This window comes from Diabrotica virgifera, chromosome 1 (assembly GCF_917563875.1).
Source record: "Diabrotica virgifera virgifera chromosome 1, PGI_DIABVI_V3a".
Taxonomy (NCBI): Eukaryota; Metazoa; Arthropoda; class Insecta; order Coleoptera; family Chrysomelidae; genus Diabrotica; species Diabrotica virgifera.
This window is the reverse complement of record NC_065443.1, coordinates 250702598-250715120: the sequence shown is the minus strand read 5'-3', so window position 1 is coordinate 250715120 and position 12523 is coordinate 250702598. Positions and strand designations below refer to the sequence as shown.

Sequence of the window (12523 nt, the reverse complement as noted above, 5' to 3'; positions counted from 1 at the left end):
AGTTTAGATTTTTGAGCTCATCCCCTTCACTCCCAAACAACCGTTTAATTTATTTAACTTAAGAGAAACATGCAGAGAAAAATTAAAATTTATCGTATAGCTGATATAATTCGTATAGCTTATATATTCTAAGAATAAACTCTTAAATCACGCCCATTTCGATTATTGAGCTACAACCCCTTCGCAAGAAAACCACCCCATCTTCCCGGCTTAACAGAGAGTTGTACTTAAAATGAATTCAATTTATATTTTGACGACTACATATTGTTTAATAATTTATGATCTCCCACAATACACTCATTTAGATAATTAAATTGCAATTTCTTTTGTATAATGCAGTCACTGGGAGGTAAAAATAAACTATTACCTTCAATTTCGGTGAACCTTCATCGATTTTTACGAAAATTGGAGAGTGGTTAGAGGATACCTCAAAAAATAAACGTGACATGGTGCCACCTTGCGCTTCTACCCTGAGGGTGGATGCCACCCCGTCTCGAGGGTGAAAATTATTTTATGTATTAAAAATAACTTCAAAAATCGATAGAAGGATAAATTATAAGCAAAATTTGTTATATAAAGTTATTAAAATAAATCAATACTTTTTGAGTTATTAAAGATCAATGATTTTAATTTTTCGTCAAAAAAATGCATGCTTTAAAGCGGTTTTAAATAAGTTATCGTTACCAAAATTGAATCTTTGAAAAATCTTTTATTATCAATTAAAAGTGAGTTATATGTAATTGAATGTACATAGTTTTTTTTCGGCGAGTAGGTACTCAAATCTTTTTATTCAAGCCTAATTAACGGAAAAACGTTGCATTTTATAAAATATAAATATTTAATATACGCTTGTTAAAGTACTCAGCAATACCAAAGGATATAGACGTGAACGTATATATCCTTTGGCAATACTTAACAAGTGAGCTACTGACGGAAGTTGATATTAAGCAACTTACAGTGAAAATAAGACGACCCTTTAGAATTTTTTACGAAATAGTGAAAAGTAAAATATACGCCATTTCCAAAAAAATTGAAAATTATTAGTAATCCCTATAAGACTTTGTTTACTTTAGTATAAGTAATGACCTTAAACATTTTGGCCGATTTAGAATGCATATTTTTAAAAAATATGCATTTATTTACCGATTTAAAAGAATCAAAATTTTTCAAATTTTCGTAAATTATTTTCTTTTGATAATAACTTCAATAATACTATATACACGTATAAAATGATAGAGAACGAAATTTGAGTTTCTTTATTAGCAAACATTTTACGTGTCTTTTTATTTCTGTGTGAATAATTGAATTCATAATTGAATTCATTTTAAGTACAACTCTCTCTTAAGCCGGGAAGATGGGGTGGTTTTCTTGCGAAGCGGCTGTAGCTCAATAATCGAAATGGGCGCGATTTAAGACTTTATTCTTAGATTATATATAAGCTATACAAATTATATCCGCGATACGATAAATTTTAATTTTCTCAGCATGTTTCTCTTAAGTTAAATCAATTAAAGGGTTGTTTGGGGGTGAATGGGATGAGCTCAAAAATCTAAACTATATCACTTCGAGAGCTCATAAATAGCTCGTAATTCTGCCGCAAAGATTTATTCAATATCCCTATTCTAGGTAGGGGGGGGGGGGCAAAAACAATTATTTGTTCATTTCTCACTATCTTCATTAAAAAAATCTCGACAAAAAAATATACAAGAAAGAGGATAAATTATATTGTAACGTCACAAAAAAATATTATCATTTAAAGAGTTCGTCATCCATATGTTCACACAAATGAGTTCTTTGATAAAATATGTACTTTTTTCTTTTAAAGAGCATCTTTAATATTCCTTTATTATTTCGCACCATCGATGCTTCAGAAAAAAGCCGCTCGACTGGTAAAGACGTTCCCTTGGACACAAAATATCCCCAACTAACCGAGATAAAACGGGGAAAACACTACTATATGGTTTCCACCATAATAAAATATTTGTGTCTGGTCCAGGTCTGGGAGATTGCAAGTAGTTTTCACTATTCTTTTCAAAAACATCGATATTACCTGATGATTTTAAAAATAAGATATTACTGTGGGCAAATTAGCAAAATACAAGGAATAGCTATTTATATAACAAGTGAGGAAAGTGCTACTTTTCCTCCCGAGAATGAAGTTTACTGCCCGACGCGTGGTGGAGGGCAGTAATCATTCAAAGGAGGAAAAGGCACTTTACTACCATGTATACATATGGTTTTTCCACCTTCCTCAAATAACAAGTCATTTTTTCATTTTTACTTAATTTATTTATGTAAGTAACCAACAAAATTTATTAGAATTAAAACTAACAAGTAGGTACAATATAACTGTCAACTGTCAAATATAAGTCAAATTATTAATGTAAACATGGTTAAATCAAAATAACAATAAACTGTTTTTTACCATTCTGAAAAATACAGGGTGTTTTATAAATAAACGTTAAAATGTATAGATACTTACGTAATAGAAATAGATATTGTACAGGGCGTCAATAAGTTATATTTCATAAATGAAATACCATGATGTCACTTTTACTTTTCCTCCCTAGGGAGGAAAATACTTTTCCTCCCTAGGGGGGAAAAGTACAACTTTGCTCCCTACAATCAGGTCCGGAAAAGTATACTTTCGGTAGAGGTAGGTGGAAAAAGTTATTTACCAGCAATTATATTGCTGGAATCGAATCTTATGATTCTATATATTAATAATATAGGCATGCAAAGTCCGTAGATAGTGCAGATAGTGTGCTACTTTTTTATAAACAAAATGGCGCCCGAAAATCGTGTTTTTTAATTGTTGCTCTATAACTCCAAAAATTTTAACTTTACACCAAAAACACCCAGATAAAAATTCACCGTAATTAAATTCTGCATAGAGACGTGTTTTTCCCGATTTACTTCAATGAAAATTTTCCCCATAAAATGTGGGTTTTTCCAACAGAATCTTTAATTTTCAACTAAAAATTTATCAATTGTTGCTAAACTGTCCATTCAATTTCCATTGGCTTCTGGAATTATAATCTATACGAAAAGAGCTTTTATATTACCAAGTTATTTAATTATTGATAAACAATTACTTATCTAAAATTTTAGTTGAAAATTAAAGATTTTGTTTAAAAACCCGCATTTTCGGGGGAAAATTTTCGTCGCAGTAAATCGGGAAAAACACGTCGCTATGCAGAATTTAATTACGGTGAATTATTATTTGAGTGTTTTTGGTGTAAAGTTAAAATCTTTGGAGTTATAGAGCAAAAATTGAAAAAAACATGATTTTCGGGCGCATTTTGTTTATAAAAAAAGTAGCACACTATCTGCGGACTTTGCATACCTATATTATTAATATATAGAATCATAAGATTCGATTCCAGCAATAAAATTGCTGGTAAATAACTTTTCCCAAAAATGGCCTATTCTCCGATAATCTGCCCAGACTATATCGAAATTGATTGATTTATTGGGTTCATCGTCCTTCTCTCTCGCACTAATGGAGAGCATATGCGCTTGTGAGTCTTGTAATATTAACATAACTCTTATAATATTTTAACTGTATAATAGGACTTATGCAGAACTCACGTGGTGTTTTATTATTTTTTTTTTTAGATATCGATGTTCTCAATAATATCGAAGTAGGCGTATCGACAATACAAAGAGTATTGTATTGATTTCAGATAATGAATATCGTATTGACATTAATATTGCTAAGTTATCATATTATGTATTGTATAGGTATATCAATACAATATCAATATTTTTATCGAATATCGTGAAGGTCTATACTCTATACTCTATACGGATGATTATGTGGTATATCTGTCTGTCTACCCTGACTGATATCAGTCAACCAATCATGATAATTAGTACAGATATCATTAATCCTGAGTAGGTATTTATGTCAAAAATCTAGACGTCAAAATACTCAAGAATATTTTTCTAATTATTTAATTATTACCCGTTTTTCTAATTAAATACATATTTTTAGAATGCCTAAGAAAATGGCCAGCTATGCCAACATTGGACAGACTATGTACCAAACCGTATACCATCGAACCAGTTTTACCTGAAGAAAAGCCAGTTCAACTAAAACCAGGTGACATCGTACATCTGTCCATCTACTCCATCCATCACGATCCTGAACTATTTCCAGATCCAGAATCTTTCGATCCTGAAAGATTCAGTGAAGAAAACAAAGCTAACATTAAACCCTATTCTTATATGCCATTCGGACTGGGACCCAGGAATTGTATCGGCTCCAGATTTGCGCTTCTAGAAACAAAAATATTATTTTTCTATATTTTGAGATATTTTAAAATAGTCCCGACCGAAAAAACGGATATACCGATCGAATTGGACAAGAGTGTGTTTAGGATTATACCAAACAAAGGTATTAATGTAGGATTTGAACGTATTAAATCAGAATAAAAATAAAACAATATGGAAAAAAAATTTTAAGAAACGCTTTTATTAAGTTATGAGTGACTAAAAGTTAAAATATAAAAAAATCAATAAAAAAGCAAAAAATAAAAAAATCAATCTCGACGGATTATTCGAAAAAAACGTTCGTTAAAAATGAAAAAATCTAACACATTCGTCAAAGAAAAGCTTGGGGCGAAAACCGTTTATTCGATGAAGACGAGCCCCACGCTTTTCTTTAACGAATGTGTTAGATTTTTTCATTTTTTTAACGAACGTTTTTTTCGAATAATCCGTCGAGTTTGATTTTTTTTTATTTTTTGCTTTTTATTTGATTTTTTTATATTTTAACTTTTAGTCACTCATAAATAAATAAAAGCGTTTCTTAAAAAAATCTTCATATTGTTTTATTTTTTACTTTTTAGTCTTACACTTTTCAAACATTAAAATATATCGTCATGTTTAAAAAAAAAGGATGTAGGTATATGACAGATACCTTTTTTGCATTTATTTTAACTTTTGATACATACATTGTACATTTTCTGTAATTTCTTTATATTTCTTAAATCAAAATCATTATTTACGACTATTATAGTTTTCGCAGTATTTCCATCTCTTGTAATACTTTACTATTGCACGGTGTAGACGCTGTTAATTTCTCGCAATGCAGTTCTTCGATGCGCAAGCCATCTAAAAGTACGTATCCATACAAGGGTAAACCTCTCTCGGTGTAGTAGCTCCACTTAGTGGATACGTCGCGTCAGTGATCGCCGCTTGGCGCGTACACTCTTCGTTTCAACCGGTTTGCGGTTTATATATAAGGGGCGCATGCTGTATCCATTTGAGCAGCTACACCGAGCGGGGTTCACCCTTGTATGGATACGTACCTTAATGATCGCACTCGGCTCAATGAAACGTAAGCTTTGCAGGCTCAATGCAGGCTTTTAAGCATGTCCTTACGCAAACACTTTCGGGCCCAAGTTCCCGACAGCGCAGCGTAGTCAGTAGTCGAACCTTGTGTTTTATGGACAGTCGAAGCCCACGACGATACTAAGGGCAACATTCGTCCCTCTGCGGTGCCATAACTTTTTTTCGCTGAAAACTGGATAGAAATCGGACAAAAACTGGATAAATTTGAAACTTTATTGTTTGTATATGAAGCATAACGTAAACAAATAACGTAAAAGGTGAAATTATGTATAGTTCATATAATTAGCTATAATCTGTAAAAGTTTCAAGTTTCTACATTGTAAAAAACAAGAGAATTTAAGCATTTTCCATTAAAATGGTTTTTTTATTTAAACAATTCATAAACATAAAAAAAAATTTGATCGACTATTCGTGTATTGTTCCCGCGAATCCATATGTCTGCAAAATTTCATTCATTTCCATTGAAGAAAAGGCAGTCAAATTAACTTCTAAAGATTTGACGCAAACGATTGAACTAAATAAAAGCGTTTAATAATTGCATTTATGATGAATGTTTTTAATTATAGAAATTTATTTGTTAAAATGTTATATTTTTATAAACTTGTAGGTATATGTCTATGACAAATTTTATGAACTAATAATCCATTGTACTGTATATTTACAGATATATTTTAAGCAATTATTATTGTACGTAATAAAACGATTTTACAAAATTCGTCTTTTCTTGTTCCTCGGACCTTGTGTTGGCTCCGAATTCCATCCTACTACATCGACTTACTTGATATTTTCACAGTAAGTAGGGAATGGCTCAAGAAACAAAGTCTACCCTATGCCGATGTGCGCTTTATTCTTGAGGGTGTTTCCCACCCCTTCTCGGAGGTGAAAAATGTTTTGGTTAAAATAGCCACAGAAGAGGCTAGAGAACCTAATTCTAAGCAAAAACTGTTCTATAATTAAGGAACTACCAAACTCAAAGAAGTACCACAAAATGTATATATTAATAAAATGGTCATATAAGGACGCGTTTCGGCTCTTCACGAGCCATCATCAGCTTAAAAATACAGGAGCAAAGACAAAACTGACCAGACCAGGAAGGAGGAAGAATCTACTTGTTTATATTTTTATGGTTCTATAGACTTCATTATTAAAGTTTTTTATTTTTTATATGTTGTATTAACATTTGGTTAATTTGAATGTAAATTTTTTTTTTAAATTCTTTAAGACTTCCACGTTGGGAGGAACCATCTTGCGTTAGGTTTGCAGGATCTTGAATTAGGAGAAAAGTAGAGGCTATTCCCAAAATTTCATTAAAATCCATGCAGTAGGATAGAATTCGGAGGTAATATCCTATTCTTGCTCCCATTGACTGTCATATTAATCCCCTATAGGGATGCGGTGACACAATAAAATTTTTATATTTTCTTTTCATCTTCTCTCTTCTGGGCTAGTTGTTCGGCCTCATGAATTTCATTTACAACAATTTATAAAATTTTCCTTAATGCTTGTACCTCAGGTTAATGTCACATACCTTTATACCTACCCAAACACCTCTTCTTTTTCTGAAAAATACCTTCATTTGTAAATGGAAAAAATAGAATGCCCACGCATACCTTTAATTGAATATCTTTCTTTATCCGAATTAATTTCGATTAATGAAGGTTATATCGCTGGTACCTTTGATTAATATATTATGATTCCTAATACATTTGCAGTGAAAATAATAACTCTTTGATAAGTATTGGCGATTACAATTTTTTTATATGCGTGTCCGCGAAGATTATAACTCTCAAAATATTTATAATGAAAAGATTTAGTTCATAATAGATGCCGACGAAAACAATTATTTCTGAGAACATTTTACTAATTATAATTTTCGTGGACCCACAGAAGAAATTATGTTTTTTGCTGATACTCCTCAAAAAATAAATTTTTTCGCTAACACTTTATTAGGGATTATAATGTTCACAATAATATAATCAAAAATATAATTTTTCGCGGCGTTCATTGAAAGTTCTACCCTTAACGGCATTTTTCGGAGTTATACTTTTCATAGGCGGCGGCGATGTCTTCAAATTAGATTCAACTGCCATTTTCGCCCAACAATACTGCAACAAGCACTGTTTCTTCTTCTTGTAAATCGTACATTTGAGACGCAATATTTCCAACTGTATTATTTATACTAATAAAATCGCACGTCGCTATCACTCCGATGTGTTCGCTTTCTACACAAACCGAGATCGCCATCGCCATCGCCATCGTAGACGCGATCGTGGTCACTTAGAAAATTCGCGATCTGACTGAACAGCAATAATTATATTTATCGCCAACCGACACTAAAATCATTCATTATTGTACTCATTTGACGCCATTTGCGGCAGTAAAGTAACACTTTATTGTACTGAAAGAAGAATTTAACTTTACCTGCCGCGATTAATCAAATTAACCGAGATTCAATGTAAGTGGTCGATAGCAGTAATCGATTATTTATTTGAGTGAACTTAAAATTTATTTACTTTAATTATTAAAAATATTGTACATAATTTACGTTATTGTTAATTAAATTTATGCCAAAAAGTGAAATTCTGTAGTATTTTGCAATTATATTCATATAAAATTAATCAAAACTTTACCGATTTTGTAATTATTCAATATTAATATTTATCTATCGATTAAAAATCGAAAGCGGCATGCAGAAGTCATCTGTCATCACTGTCATATTTAAAAAATTTAAATTGAAAATTGTATATAGTGTAATAAAAGTGTTAGAACGAATATCAAATTATAGTACAGTAGTGCTGCTTTGGAAATGGAAGAAATTACATGTACGCCACCTAAAATACCCAAGAAATCGTTAGAGGTAGTTTCAGAGCTTCTCCCAGCAAAATCCATCGAAAAATACAATAGGCAATATGACATATTTGAAGCATGGCGTGAAAAAAATAGTATTACTAATTATAGTGAAAGTGTTTTACTAGCATATTTCTCTGAATTGTCTAAAGAATATTCTCCATCAACTACCCAGGCAACCAAATAACGTTTACAAAACGTTGAAAAAACGTCATAATTATCACCAAGCAACGTCAGTTTATCACGTTTCTTTGACGTCAAAAATCACGTGAATATGTCCCACCATAATTCACGTCATTTTTATCACGTTTTAAATACGTGATATGAAAAACGTAGTTTTTACGTCGATTTGTCCCACCATAATTCACGTTTTAAATACGTGATATGAAAAACGTGGTTTTTACGTCGATTTAAATACACAATAATTGAATGGGTCCGCCACATGGTTTGTTTTTGAGAAGTCAAAGAAAAAGTTTTACATTATGATAATGGTGAGTTTATACATTTTAAAGGTGAGTAATACAGTTTGTATTTTGTATTTAAAAACTGTATTACTAACCCTTAAAATGTATAAACTCACCATTATCACAATATTAAAACTTTTTCTTTGACTTCTCAAAAACAAACCATGTGGCGCTTACAACGTTATTCGGCAGACCAATTCAATTATTCGTATGGGCATTGTTAGTATTGCAATTTTTCCATTTAAGTAAAACCAAATGGAAGGCTCGTTAAAATGCATAGAATTACAATATCCTCAATGCAAAATATATAACATACATAGAATTTTCACTTTTTATATTATAAGTATTTAATGTGTCAAAAGTGAAACAACTAGTGTTGCCCAAATGCAAGACCAAGACGAGACTTAGAGAGTCTTGGTCTTGGTCTTGCGGCAGTACACCTGGTCTTGGTCTTGGTCTTGGTATTGCGCTCCCAGTCTTGGTCTTGGTCTTGGTCTTGCAGCAAGAGTCTTGCAAGTCTCGCAGTTGCCCATTAGCCTATTGCATATCTTAGAACAACGTAACAGAGAGGTACATTTTAAGCTTGAATATCATAGCCATAGTAAAGACTAGCCAAATTAATAAATATCTAAACAACTGACACCGGGTGGGGTTTGAACCCACGATCTAAAGTGATCGCTGTTATGTTCTAACTAACTAAAGTTAAAACTACCTCTTAAAACCCACAAAATTTCATTTGCGTATTTCAGCCGATTTTAGAGCAAGAAATAAATCGTCAGTTTGTAAGAAAAATTTCAACCCCTCCCTATTTGGTAAACAAAGCATTTATAAAGTAAACGTTTATGAAGTAAACTGTCATTAGTTTTTCGTGCAGAATTACCCATTAAAGTTTGCCATACTTATTTAAAAACATTCTGTATTGATGAAAAACATGGATAGTTAAAAAAGTACCTAACTTTTTTATTATACAATATAAGTGAATGAATAAAAAAACATAATGTTAAGAAAATATGAGGCTTTAGTTGGGCATTAATTTCAGTATGCTATTATTGCATGCTAGAATAATAAGTTAGCATAATGCTAGAATATTCCACAGAGTGAGAAAAAACACAGTTTGAGTGGTACACCCGGTATACACTGACAAAATTGACCTGTCTAGCAACAATATCTATTATTACTGCGATGTTTATAAAGAATAGAATAAGACCAAATATTAAAAAAATCACTTAAATTTAAATAACAACAGGTTTAGGAAATTTGAGACATTAAAAATGACCTTTAAGGTGGTGCCATGGACGTATAAATAAAGATGGGTGGTGCGTTAATTTCTTGGAGAAGTGTACCTATATCGTTAAAATAATATTTCGGTATTATGTCTACACGATATCCGGCATATTATACGGGGCCTTGGCGCTGCATGTCGAAACAAAACTTCCATTGAAAAAATTGAACAAAATATTCTACAATTTCCCTAATAAAACGCTTTGAAACAGTGTATTGTTTGGATGTCGACCTTTTCGTATAATGGAATCTTTATCTATAATATTGTATTGTAAATCATAATACATATATCCATTTGCCGCCTTATTCCATAACAACAAAGAAGCTTTGTTTTTGTTTTCAAGTTAGGTACTTTTCATGGTTCATTTACCGTTGGCGGTGACACACTGTAAAATGGCCAAATTGCAATTTTTGTTATCGCTTAATCCTTGACGATTTGGAACAGTGTGTATATGTATTGTTTTGGGTATATTTGCGTGTACTTAATCTATTTATTGTTTAGCCCATTTTTTCATTGTCCCGTCACCCTTGGCTTATATAACAAGTGTTGTTGAAAAAACTGAATCTGTTTTCAAATCTATTTTTTGAGTTTGGTTTATTAGAGTTTATTAGGTTCAATTTGTGCAGTCGATTCACAAAGTTTAAATTTTAAATTCTGAAAATATTGTGAAGTGAAAAAAATTAGTGAAATAAAAAGAGTGTAGCTGAGTGGAGCGATGAAAAGAAAAATGAAACAAAAAAAGGAAGAAGTTTTGAAGAAGATAATACCCAAAATTTCTTCATTTTTCCATCAACCAGATTCTCAAAGTGATTTAGATTGCAATGGTAAGTACTAGATCTAGATCTCTATCTACTAATGAAACAATAATTAATTCTTATCTAATTGTCGTCTGTAACAGGGGTGGCCAAGGTCCTTGATATTCGTTGATAGAAATTTGAAATTTTTTAGAAGCCGTCATTAAATGCGTATCAAAAAGTTATGCAAAAGAGGTGTTAAAATTTTTTTTACAGAATTTTGTACAGAATATTTATTGAACACGTGTAAATAAAAGTACAACCTATTTGTACTAAATTTAAATATTATAAATTTATTTTACTTCTTTTGATAATTCTTTAAAACTTAGTGAATAAATGGTGACAGCACTTCTTAGTAATTCTTTCAGATGCTGGTTAGTTGGTACTGATGAGTAATTGAATTTCAGGGATTTTAAAGTGGAATAAAATTATTCACACATGTCTTCTTCTTCATGTGCCGTGCTCGATTATCGAGTGTTGGCTATCAAATTGGCTATAGTAATTTTGTTGGCGGCAGGTCGGAAAATGGAAGCTGGAGTTTCTCAAACCACTCTCTTAAGTTTCTAAGCCATGGCGTTTTTCTTCGACCTGACCCTTTTCTTCCGTCTCCTTTGCCTTTTATTATTAAATGGAGTATATTATAATTCTCTGGGTGGCGCATTCTTCTCTAGGTGCCGTCTCCGCTTCGAAGGTTGGCAATCATCAAAGCGATTTTTACTTTTGAGAGTGCGGCTCTAAATAATTCGTTGTTACTACATCCAAACTATGCCCTAAGATTCTTCAGCCATGAGTTAAGGTGATACAGTAGCAATCAACAGGTAGCCAAAACGCGTTCCAAGATTGCGGCTGTAAATTTGAATATTTTTTCGAGATATTTGGCACACGTATTTGTAGTATAATAAAGAATGGCGGTACAGAGCCCAATTTGAAAAATATATTAATATGTGGAAATTACTCTAATACAATATTAAAAAAACGAGCCTGTACCGCCACTAAGAAGAACAAAAAAATACACTTTCTTCAAATAAACTTTTTTATCAGATGCCTAGATTTTCTGTCATTTTGGAACTATTAATGGAATAAAAAATTTTAGTAGTTCCAAAATGACACAAAATCTAGGCATCGGATAAAAAAGTTTATATGAAGAAAGTGTATTTTTTTGTTCTTCTTAATGGCGGTACAGGCTCGTTTTTTTTAATATTGTATTTAATTACAGAGTAATTTCCACATATTAATATATTTTTCAAATTAGGCTCTGTACCGCCATTCTTTATTATATTACGAATACGTGTGCCAAATATCTCGAAAAAATATTCAAAATTACAGCCGTAATCTTGGAACGCGTTTTCGCTACCTGTTGATCGCTACTGTTTCCTCTTAAATTAGCTATCAGCTTCCTATAAATCTTTTTCCTGGATTTTACTTACATAATGAAGTGGAGTATTAGATATTTATCTCCTCTCATCAGATGTCCCATATATCTCAGTTTTCTTCTCTTAATTGTTAGAAGTACATACTTCTCTTTCCTTATGCATACGTCTGTCTCATTACCTCTACGTTGGCTATTCTATTTACCCATGAGATCTTCAGCACTCTTCGGTACACCCACATCTCGAATGTCTCCGGTCTTCTCACGTCAATTTTCTTCAGTGTCCACGCTTCCATCCCGTAGTATAATACGGATAGCACATAGCACCTCATAGCATGGCCAAAAAAATATTCAAGTTTGCGAGTTTTTACTGTTCTGATGACTTCCCGTAATTTCCAATGTATAACAA

General features: G+C 31.9%; 1 protein-coding gene across 3 annotated transcripts in view; it reads left to right on the top strand.

The window, feature by feature from the left end:
• Positions 1-5902, top strand: part of LOC114329102 (cytochrome P450 9e2) — a 64668-nt gene extending 58766 nt beyond the window's left edge. For all 3 annotated transcript variants that reach the window (XM_050641983.1, XM_050641984.1, XM_028278117.2), the window contains exon 6: positions 3998-5902. In XM_050641983.1, coding sequence (XP_050497940.1) covers positions 3998-4437 — 440 coding nt within the window. In that variant the 3' untranslated portion in view covers positions 4438-5902. The remainder of the gene's footprint in view (positions 1-3997) is intronic.
• The last annotated feature ends 6621 nt before the right edge of the window (positions 5903-12523 follow it).